General features: G+C 40.5%; 1 protein-coding gene across 3 annotated transcripts in view; it reads right to left on the minus strand.

Moving 5' to 3' along the window:
- Positions 1-12,368, minus strand: part of esyt2a (extended synaptotagmin-like protein 2a) — a 55,277-nt gene that overhangs the window by 23,417 nt on the left and 19,492 nt on the right. For all 3 annotated transcript variants that reach the window (XM_041948386.1, XM_041948384.1, XM_041948385.1), the window contains exons 4-7: positions 11,833-11,967; positions 11,179-11,255; positions 10,839-10,911; positions 7,671-7,760 (exon numbers count right to left, since the gene is read on the minus strand). In XM_041948386.1, coding sequence (XP_041804320.1) covers positions 7,671-7,760; positions 10,839-10,911; positions 11,179-11,255; positions 11,833-11,967 — 375 coding nt within the window. The remainder of the gene's footprint in view (positions 1-7,670; positions 7,761-10,838; positions 10,912-11,178; positions 11,256-11,832; positions 11,968-12,368) is intronic.

The following is a 12,368-nucleotide window of genomic DNA, read 5'->3' on the forward strand; positions in this document are numbered from 1 at the left end:
CTACTAAAAACTGCATTATAGTAGTAACAGTGCAGGCAGCAATGACTATAGAAGTAACAGTTGTAGTAGTAGTAGACGTAGTTGTTGCACCTGTGTGTAGTAGCAGCAATCCTTTTAGTAGCACGGGTGGTGGAGCAACAATTATGGTAGGAATAGTAGCAGTGGCAGTATTTGGTCGCAATATGGCCAAAAGTATGTGGACACCCAAACATTACACCCGTATATGATTCCCAAATGGCCATTAATACGTTGCTGTAACGACCCCGCAGATCATGAAGAGCAGGCCCAGATTAAAAACAGTTTAAAAAGGAGGTTTAAAGGAGAAATTATGAAAGTGCTGCCAACAGTTTCATTCTAGTAGCAGCGATACGTGGTGAGTTGAATCAAACTGTAATTTAAAAAAAAAAAAACATTTCTAAGCATTTTACAAAACTCTGCTATCCAAGCAAATCGTAGCTAAAAATGAGTCATTTAAGTTTATGTTTGCACATGTTGACAATTGGCTGATTAATGAGTCAGTCCTTCAATAGCAAATGAATCAGCCTCATTTTAATAATGATGCTTCCAACTTCTCATATGTGATAATTCCTTGCTTTTCCTTGTCTTACGTTATATTAAACAGAATATGTTGGGGGTTTTGGATTGTTGCTCAGCCAAAACCAGGATGGGCTTAACTGATAATGCGAATGATCATTAGCTGCAGCCAAACACATGCTAACAGGTTCTTCTAAAGTAATGCATAGCAGAATCAAAGAGTTCATTAAACAACAGTATAATTTATATTTAATACAACAAAAGCATATTAAACTGCTATTCACTGAACACACTTTATTGCATTCAATATTACTTTTACTAGTTTACACACGATGTTGCATAGATTTGCCACATCAGGACAGATGCTGTAATATATGCACAGCAAAATGTCATGATATTGGAAAAAATATTCATATTTATATTGTAACATATATATATACTGTGATGTGTCACGGTATACGTAATGTGATACTGCCCAAGTGTTGCGTATATTGTGATATAGTGCATCTTTTGGAAAGTCAACCGAGAGACTGGAGTGTCCGTTTTTTGTCTCATGTCGCGAAAGTTAAACTAATTTTATCTCACTGAGAATCTAAGACCATCTAAAACAACCCTGCTCAGTGATTAACAACATAACTCACAATGAGGTGGTACAGAGATATCAAGAGGGAAACTTCTTTGGTATAAACAATATCGCAAAATGTGTCATGGCATAATGTCACACTGCCCAACCCCGGAACAGGAAGTGCAGCAGCTTAAGAAGAGGGACTTTCTGCATTAGCAGCATCAAAGCTTAAGTACTAACAGTACTCATGGTTGGAGGAGTGGTGCTGCTACAGCTCTGGCAGTGCAGTAACAAAGACTGAAACACAAACATGAACAGTGTCTATAAAGAAGCCTGGAGTTCAGGTTTACACGCTGCCACCATCTTTTGTCAGAACATAAAGGCAGAAAATCCTAATTTGCAAAATAGGGTGCAGTCTGGATGGAGCTGAGGCGTGGCAAGCAAGCGGCGACTACCAGGCCTGAGCGAGACAGGCTGAGACAGGGAGGCAGCAGACCTGGACCCACTGCTGGTCACTGTTCAATCATCATCACACAAACTGCAACATCGAGCTCACAAGACAATCACCAGACTCGTGTCGGGAAAGCACCCGGCTCACAATAACACCAGCCCCCTGACCATAAAAGGAGTGCGGGCGGGGTGCCAGCACTGTCATGGCTAACATACAGTATGTGTGGACTTGGAATGACCCGATGTCAGCACGTTTGTGTTTTACAACACAGGCCATCGCTGACATTGTAAGGTGGAGGTTTCTGTGTGCGAGAAAGGAGTGTGTGTGTGTGCGTGTGTGTGTGTCAGTGTGTTTGAGATTAAGAGGGTCTGCAAAGTTGAAAAGGGTTATGAAAGAGGCTTAAAATGTCAAACGCTGGAAGCTGTTAACTCGGCTGAAGCAAATGAGGAGCAATGAGAAAACCTGACGCGTGAAACTGCTGAAATATCTCTGCGCATGTTAGCTGCACACTAACACACACACACACGCACACACACTAACACACACACACACACACATGCACAAAGTCACACGTAAGTGACAACAACATAGTTATAGTTATAATGACTGCAAAGAGTAGAATTGTACAGTAAATAAATAATTGGCAACAAAAATATACTTTTTAAACTTTAAATGTCCTGAACTGAACTGCATCTAAAAAGTACTCAGATACTTTACTCAATTAAAAGCACCACAGTGTACAAAAAGCAACTGAATCTTATCTGACTTTATTTGTTGATTTTATTTATTATTATTAATCTGAATCTATAGAGCAATTTATCAAATAAATGTTGTGGAGTAAAAAGTACAATATTTGCATCTGAAATGTAGTGGAGCAGAAGAATACAGTATCAGAAAATGGAAATACTCAAATAATACAGTACTAAAATACAATACTTCAGTGAGTGTACTTTGCTGGTTTCCCCCAAGACTCAAGTTTTTAATGACTGCATCTGTCTTTTGCATGAAAAATCCTAAATGTCTTGTACATCATTTCAGAAACGTTTCCTATATCTGGAAATATCCGTTTTCTTAAACCTCAGAGAAAACTGGCTTTTAAAACAGAAAACACAAAAACAATGTTTATAACCTGTTGTGTGAAGAGTATATGAAAAACACCAACATGCTGTCTTTACTGTGCAGTCTGCTGTGTGATTATTGACATTTTTACAGCATTCAGCCTCTGATTCTCTCTCTCAATGACAGAAACAGCTGCCGTGTCTGTCTGCAGCAGTCTTTCCTCGTCAAATTACCCGCCCTTTCTTCCACAGATTATTTATCGGAAAAGAAAGGTGAAGAAAACAGCGTGAGAAGAAATGCACAGAATCTCTATGGAGTTTAGCAGCAGTAAATGTTGAGAACTACCTTTTTCTTTATACACGAGGCACAGTCAGACCACGAATGTGTTGCATTTTGGGAATGTGGCGGCTGTGATTTAGTCCTGCAGACTCCGCCTTTTATCTGTGTGTGTAAACCAGTGTGACAGACACAGAGGGAGGGAACGCTGGTGTGTTTCCATGTGGAAATAAGGACACGCTGTTTTACAGTATGTCTGCAGCTTTAAAGATGGATGCATGTATTTTGTTGCAGCTTTGATATTGGCCAATTTAACACCGTTTTGTTGAATTAGCTAACTGTCAAATTCCAAAAACATCCCTTTCTTGAGCATTTGCTCTTGTTGTCTGTCCAGAAAAAAAAGCAAACAGAAAACAAGACAGCTTTAACTTGTCCAGCTTGGCTAAACAGTCAGATCTATTGCTCATAAATCTGGTCAGCAGAATAGCAAGGCCGGACTTCGGCTTGTCTGTCTCTTGTCTTTTAGCTTTTAGCAAAGGTTAAGCTCATAAAGTGCTGGATCTTCCTCTTCCAATCATGTAACTCGACAAGGCCTGTACATTAGATAATTGCTTCCTTGTAGGCGTCCATGTTTTTCTAACTCCACACCTCTAGTTTGTAGCAGAGGCCTTGTTATGAATTTCAAGCTATGACACTGAAGGCTAAATTATCAGAGCCACTGAAGACGCCATTCATCTGTTTCCACATGCTGCATAGTGCTTAACATGACCAATTACTGATCTTGAAGTGTGAAATCAGTAAAGTTCCTCTTCAATTCTTATGTGAGACTCTTTGTCTGATGTCCGTGTGTTAGTTTGCACAGACGTGTGTCATATCAAATGCACAGTGCTCGTGTGCATGCGGCCGCTGGCGTGTGTGCATGTGTGTGCGGCACAGTGACGTGGGCGTATGTCTTTCTGTGGCCTAGTTTTCTCTCGAGATGTAGACCACGGTGGACCACGGTGCCGCTCTGCCAGGCTGGCACAGACAGAGAATAAAAGCAGTGGGAGGATTTCAAGAACAGCTCGTGTGATGGCAACTTAATGCAAAAAGTGGCTCTTCGATCATTGTTGTTGTTGCCTGAAACAGCAAGATTTCATTCACTGTATCACCAGAACTGGTCCAACTTTTTACTGCTAACCAAGCTAGCCACAATACTAGCTGTCTGGAGCTAACGCGTTGCTAATGCAGTATTGTAAATAACTGTCTTTATGTGTATGTTTACTAGATTAATTACAGTGTTGTACTTCATATGAGAGCTGAATGTGGATCTCACTGGTTACACCTCCTGACACGGACCACAGGGGAACTAATTTGGGAGCTACTCTATAATTCTGTAAATCCAGTGTCTTTGTCACTCGAACTGTTTTCAGTGTTGGAAACAATCTGGGTCACTCTACTAAAAGCTTCCTGTGTCAACTGGAAGTTTCTCTGAAGAGGCATTTCACCCACAAGCATGATACAGGAAACCATGAGTCCTTTCTGCTTTTGTAATACTGAAAATCTTCTCATGCTATGTTTGAAATAATAATCTTTATCCACTGATGAAGACCGTGAGACGAGGAGAGTTTACTGTTCTCATGGTGAAGACAAATGACAAATGAAATACATTTAAAGTGACAACTTAGCAAACACCATCTGCTGATAAAGACTATGAGTTTAAGCCAAAAGCTCTGGAAAAAGGATTGTAAGCAGAACTTGAGTCCACATTATTTGTTGAACTGCTATTTCTGAGAATAACAATGAACTGTAAAGCACAATTTCTTGTACCACTTGTACTTAAAACAACGTTATTTGCACACAGAGTGCACGATTTTTTCATCCAGAGTGAAAGCACATTCCTTTGTTCAGGCCTGATGTTACTGGCAGCCATAATGCAAGATGTACAAATAATACATACCAGACAAAACCAGACAATGGCTGGTATGTGAATCTAATGACATCGCTGAAACGGTACGCCACAACAATGCACAACGATTGCCAGTCATTCACAGCAGGTCAGTACAGTAAAGCTTTTACTGTTGGCACACAATGCCGCTGAACTCATTCAAGACATCCGAGATTACTGGATGGTACAGTTATTCTGGATGAAAGGTCAAAGTAGCTGCAGCTCCCATTGGACTAACAGCAGCAGGGATCACCCAGTCTGTTATCACTGATGATTTAAATAATTCATGAAACAGAAAATGCAGTGAAAATACCTCTACGCTAAAGACAGAGATACCATAACAATATCTATAACATATTGACAAAACTCGGACTAATTCAGCTGTAATCTAATCTGAGTCAGCAGCCGTGCTAGAGCTCTGCTAAGATGTACTGAGGCACAGAGGGGCTCTGAGCTAAATGCTAACACCAACCTGCTAATATAAAATGATGATGCTACGATGCCGACATTAAGTAGATACTATAATGTTGAAAATACTAGAAATTTAGCATGTTAGCATGCTATCGTTTGCTGACACAAATCACAAACTACAGCTGAGGTTGATGGGAATGTCGTTTATCTTGCAGGTGTTCAGTCATAAACCAAAATTTTGAACAACAAAAGCATTGTTCATTTTCATTTCATTCATTCATTCATTCATTCATTCATTCATCCTGAGAGGCATCAATGCATGAACCAAATTTCAAGGCAACCAATTCAACAGTTCATTGTGGCACTAAAGGAAAAGTCAGGAGATCGCCAATGTCATTAGGATTTGGACAGATTTATGCACAAAGTTTCATGGCAGTCCATCAGACAGTGATTGAGATATTTCTGTCTGGACCACAGTGGTGAACAAACACACAGCCTGACATCTCCTCCAGAGAGCCACGCTGCGAACATGGCCGAGAATACTGTTCAAAAATCACAGTTTGTTGTTTTGGCTGGAAACCTGATGCCATGGCAGCAGATAAAAACACAGCCAAGACAACACTTATAAACAAGCAATCAGCTGACCCAGACCTGCAGGACACACACCTGCTGACGCCAAAACACAGATAAGCTGGCTGATACTGAGTGACACCAATACTCGACTTCCTGGTGAGCCTCACTGTCAGAAAAGTAAAGCCAACTTTATTTATTATAGTCCATTATAACAAGTCACAAATTTCTCTTCACAATCTGTACAGAACACAGCACTGTCTACCCGAAACCCTCAATTCAGATAAGAAAAACCTTTTTAACACCTCAGCAACTGATGACAGAGTGATGAACAAAAGACCAACATTAAAATTACAGGACAGAAAATCAGGTTGACAAAATTAGTCAGATTGTAAATGTTTTTGAAGAATATATTTCCATGACAGTGCACCACAAAACAAACTGCCTCATGTCTGAAGTCGGTTCCACGTTGGTGTGGGACGGGAAGATGCAGCACTGACTCATCTAAACACCTAAACAGCAGCTTATCAGTGAACTCCACCCAGATGCAGAAGATATGAACTAAGTCATCTTTCAGGAGGTAAAAGCTGCTCTTCAGCACAAAAAAAATCTTGATTCAGACCAAATCCTGAATCCTTGCAGTCTTTATTTGATCATGTATGCCTGAGATCTCCACACACTGACCTGTCACATTGCTTGACAGTTGATCACAGAGGCAAAAGATAAAATCACTCTTAGTGGCACAGACCTAAAACCACAAATATTCACTCCAAAGTGTCACGAATGATGCCTCCTTCTTCTAACTTCAGACTGAAAATACATTTTTAGGAGTAGAAAGAACAATTTCACGTTTCTGTTTGAGGCTTTTGGTGGCGATTCGTTTCTATGTGGGCATCAGTATCAGAGCCTGAATCTGGAAGACAAAATGTGCAGAGGCACAGGAAGGAAGGCAGCAGTCAGAGAGGAGGAATGCTCTGATAAAGGAGGACTGGGGCTGGGAAGCGTTCAGGAAGAGCAAAGTGGAAAACGCTGTGGTTTGGTAGAGTTGTGCAGCACAAGCAGAATCATTATCAGGTAATATGATGTAATATGTGTCGATGCTCAAGTGATGGACGGCCAAAGTTATTGTAGGATATTATGAGCAATATTTCTGCAAGTTATTAAACCAAACTCAAAAATCTACAGTGTACATTCATTCTGCAAAATGCTTCAATAACTTTTTGGACCTTTCAGCACATTACATGGCATGTCTTTGTTTGGGACGCCATTTAATTATTCAAATATGACGTTATGTGGCCGCTGTCGAAGGGACAGATACAGGAAATCTTTCCTGCCACATGCCATTACACTGTACAATAACAGCTGAAAATAATAATAATAATAATACAATACTTCTTACCACTACTGTTTGCTTTTGATATTTTATTATTATGTATATAATTTTTTACTGCTTGTTATTTTGATATTTTATTATATATAGTTTGTTCTTACAGTCACGGTACACTTTATTTTCACTGCCATTTGCTTTTGATATTCTTATTTTGATATTCATTTTGCTGTAGATATTCTTTTTTGTGCAATACTTTTACTACTGTTTACTATTTGGCTATTTTATTATTATTGTTATGTATATAATCTTTTTACTGCTCGCTATTTTTATATTTTTATTATGTATAGTTTGTTCTTTATAGTCTTATTTTCACTTATTTCACTGCGTGTAATGCTGCTGCTGCACTGCAATTTCCCAGCTTGGGATAAATAAAGCATATCTATCTATCTATCTATCTTAAAGAGAATGTGAAAGGTTGGAGGAGATGCTGGTACACCTCTGGAAGACGTTGCAGTCAGAGGACGAGGTCAAAGGTCAAGGTACTCACTGGTTTCTTGAGGAAAAAGACGGACAGGGCTCCGATCAGAGGCATGTCCCCCAGCAGAGGCTCCATCACCACTCTCATCGTTCCATGAAGCTGGACAGAGGACAGAAAACACCTGTCAGTGATGTGTCCACTGCATATTTCATTGAAACCTATCACGATCATGATCTTTCCCTTTGAATGTTAAGCGCTCTATTATGCAGCAGACTTGGGGGCTACATGACATTGACGTCTTTTGAGATGGTCGCTATGTCAGATGCGAGTTGACCGATATGATGTCATGACCATGCAAAGGGAAGCAAAGGCCAGAGACAGACTCCATGCCTTCACAGAGGTGTCACTGATGTTGTCAAACTAGGTGAGACAATGCAAAAAAAAAATATGACACCATCAGATCTTTTCATTTAGGCCTGACGAGTGGCGTTTCAGTGCGTGCTGATACCTCACATTAAGAGATAAACTGCTGCATGTGTTGGAAGGAGCCATTACTGGGCTGATATTGTACAATCTGATCTCAGCTTGTTGCTCTCTACTGTCACTTGTTCTTTCTTTTGATGCTCTATCCTCATTTCTCTGTTTGGTAACTTCATTTTAAAAAACTTTTTGGAGCACGCTGGCCTCGAGCTTTTCAAAAAACAAGGCCAAACTCCTCATTTGGCATTTGGCTGTCTCCACTGATATCTGACTATGAAATACTGGCATTGCAAAACCTTTGTTGTGGAGTCACAAGGAGACACTGATGCAAAACTCTCAAAGACAAGAAGCGATGATCAGCAGAGGCACAGAAGTGGTTAAACTGAAATTACAGACTGTAAGTGAACATTTCCCTTGAGAGCTTTTCTTTATTATGGATGCTGCTTTCTCAGCGGCTGCAGTGACTCAAACCTCAGATATGTAGACTGCCCGTCTGCAGCACCAAATTTGGTCGTAGCTCGCACTGAGTAATCAAATACCAGCATTTTGCTCATCAAAATGGGCGCAGTGGAAAGAATGAAGATAGTCTTTTGTTTATCCCCGCCGCCCTCCTGTAGCTTAGTGCCGCCTGAGTGGGGATGCTTTATAAATCATGTGCGGCAGACAATACTGTGTCAGGATCCATTTAACCGGAAGAAGACGTAACTAATGTAGTCTGGGAAGAAAACTCTGACAGACCCTGCTAGAGCAGGACTCATCATTCACGATAAGCTGCACGTTAACATCTTCGGCGTCTGAACTACTTATTCATCAGCGGCCTATGAAAAGCTGACACATGGGCCGCCCCTGCAGCGATAAAATTTAATCCATACAGAAAGGCAAACACTGACTGTGCTGAACATGCAGCCGTTTCTCAAAACTCTCCTCTCTGCTCACTTTCTCTCCCTCCTTCTCTCTGATCTCTGAACAGCAAACATGGCCTGATCCTCTGCCAACAGCACAGTGGATAACGTCTCCCTTATCAGTGCTGTGTCAACACATTATGTAAAACTGTCCCTGGAGAGGTCACGGGTTAATACAGGGGTCACGGTCGAAGGAATATGGGCTACCTCCAATACAGGCCTGCATCTGTCAGGAAGCACTGTCGCTTTTTAGCTTCCATGCTCCTATAAAACTAGCATTAATTGCATTTATTCGTATATTTGTTTAGTATTTTTGCTCTGTTTTAGTATTTTCTAACACTCAAACAATCTGCCAGTTGATATACAACATTAACCGATCATCAGCTATTTAAATAATTAACAGTTCAATCATCTATCAGGGAAAATTTCCACAGATTGATAAAATTCAAGCATTAACTAAAACTGAAAACCAGTTTGCACAATAAAAATGAGGCATGCCAGTTTGTGAAGAAACCAAACGAGGGCTGCAATTCAGGATAAAACTTTCATTATTAATAAGTCTAAGGCCCTGATTATTTTACTGATTGATAATAATATATACAGTATATAATATTGATAATTGCTTAAAATTGTAAAAAAAAAAAAAGAAATGTCCATAACAAGCTCAGAGAGCCCAGTTTGGTGTCTCCATATTACTTGTCTGATCAAAAGCCACAAAATATTAAAATCACAGTGATATAAAACTGAGAAAATCAGAGAAAGTCAGAATAGTTTCCAATTCACTTTATATCAGTCGACGATTCCATTAATGGACAAATATTTTCAGCTCGCAATAAAACAGCTGCAACAGGGCAGAGCTGCTTCTGTTGTTAAATCTAGTGACAACGCAGGAAATAGACACATCCTGCCACTTCTCACTAGCTGCGTTTCCATTACAGTTGTTCGCAAAATAAAAGCGATATTTCTGAAATTTCGGCAAAGTTCGAATGCGACTTGCAGGTGTTTCCATTGAACAGTGTTTTGCGAACCAGCCCAAATTCTCGTAAGTTCTCGGACGTCCCGCGAGATGTGTGTGCGTGCTGTGCGTCGGTAAAACTTAACACAAAGCCCTATAATTAAAAAGCACATGCTGAAGGTGAAATAAAGAAATTATCTGTTGACTTAGAGTGATCACTGATTTTAATGGCCTATTTTTGATCACTGTGTTATTATGCGAGGCTCGCTCTGACAGCGTCAGCTCGCGCCGGCGGAGCAGCAGCAGAATGCAGGACTGTGAATTACTGAAGTGTCCTTTCAACATATTTTCTATCAGCAATTATGTGTTAATATTAAAGTTAATGGCGTGCACGCGTGTCTCCCACATAGCTGAGGTGCACACACTCATCACAAGTTCATCTCACGATTAATGAAAACGGAATGATTAGATTTTGCAAAGTGCGCACAGGACGAGATCACAGCTGTCAGATTGTCTTTAACCGATCAGCCAGCGTGACAGCTGTAACAGCTGTAGTGTTTTTGTCTGCTACTTATTGAGATCCAGAAAACATACAAACACTACAAAACTGACAAGACGTTATATCTGACTGCATGTGGCCGGCCCGAAACAGGGAGTCCGCTGACCTCGGAGACGTGTAAATGCGAAAAAGTGTTTCCATTACACTTTTGCGATACACCTAAATATCGACACGTCTGAAAAACCACCTCATGAGAGCGTAAAAATGTTTTTGCGATATTTGAGAGGATTTTCGAAATTTAGGTGTTTCCATTTCTAGGGGCAATGGAAACGCAGCTAGTGACATGTGACCCTGGCTGACAAAGCTGCAACTTTAAAATTACAAATAGCATCCAGTCATACCTGTATACTTTTGATTCCAGCTCTGCAATAGTATTTCTTGATGTCCACGTCAATCTCTGTATTCCCGACAAAGCTGAAAGGAGGATGAAGAAACAAGCAGCAAAAGCATTAAATATCATAATCTGGAAGTGAAGGAATAAAGTTTGTTTTGTGCATAGTTTCATATTTAAGAAAGACTCAGACATGGTTTTTACTAAACATTAATTTAACAAGAATAAATTATTTAAGACTATTTCCACTACTTTCACTGCTCTCCATCATCGTTATTTTCATGGGGTTTGTTGACAAAAAGAAACATATCCGTCAGAAATAACAAGCGATCAGTAGGTCGACTGTGTACCTGATCTGCAGATCCATGATGACCTGCCTCTTGTCCACATTCTCTGTGTAAACCTTCACCCCGTTCACTCTCAGCGGCTGCAGAAACACAGATACGACAACAACAAGTGAGCAACACTTTCTTAAACCTAATCAGACTCTGGATTAAAACCTTTCAGAACGGCTCTGCTCTAAATTGTGAGCAGAGTCTGGCTCACCAGAAAAGACAAACAAAAGACGGCCTGGTACTGACAGAGGACAAATGCTTTTCAAGACAGAAAACACTTCACTTGCTGCTTTGGTCCTCCTGCAAACAATGTTGTAAAGTGGAGACGGAAAACACCTGCACCTTGACAGCAGCTATGAGCAGCAGTATTAACAAAGCTATCAGTCATTTTGCATGTTTAGGCCCATTTAGAACAAGTAATGCTTGTAATCCAAATTTTACCACTATATTTCATATTTCTCAGTGTGTCCTCCCTTCTCGCCAGGTACTTTCCTTTCAGTTACTTTTGATTTAATTATCCACTATGATGAACATTACGCCTTCTATTGTTGTCGTCTGGAAAAGCGCTAGAATGTCATTTTCTTTGGCGAGCCTTTGGTTTGTGTGTTAAGAGCTTAGCTTGAGTTTAAACTCATCATCATCACAGCCTCGGTGCTGTTATCTCGTCACCTTGTCGCCCATGTCGATCTTGCTGAAGCAGAAGGAGCTGAGATGGGGGTTGGCGCCCCTCACCGCCGGCTCGATGGTCTCTCTGAACAGCTTGTCCACAAACTGACAGATGAACGGCCACATCTGCTTCACCGTCTGAGGGAGGAGAGAGACGAGGAAAGAATTTGACAAATTAGACACCTCCACAGTTATAACGTGACGTGTGTGCTAATAGTTTTACTTTGGACTGTGTTAAGGGTCAACACAAAGTAGGATTCACGTCAAAACTGAAGCTCTATGATGGACTGATACCAACGTCAAACTTAAGTTTTGCCGTTTTTGTGTGGCCATACTGTTAATTCTGCAGGTTAGCCTTTTGAATTTGGCATGAGCACATTCTGCGGCTAATGTGGCTATTAGCATCTACGGCAGACCCACATCAAGAGGCAGTCAAGAGAAATCGTGTGAACCTTTAAGCCAGTTAAATAAGTCGTAGTAGTTTGGTTGTGGGAAACATTTTTCTTTGACGTCTCACGTAGCCGGAGCTAATGTTACCT

The sequence above is a fragment of the Chelmon rostratus genome, chromosome 12 (assembly GCF_017976325.1).
Source record: "Chelmon rostratus isolate fCheRos1 chromosome 12, fCheRos1.pri, whole genome shotgun sequence".
NCBI classification, from domain to species: domain Eukaryota; kingdom Metazoa; phylum Chordata; class Actinopteri; order Chaetodontiformes; family Chaetodontidae; genus Chelmon; species Chelmon rostratus.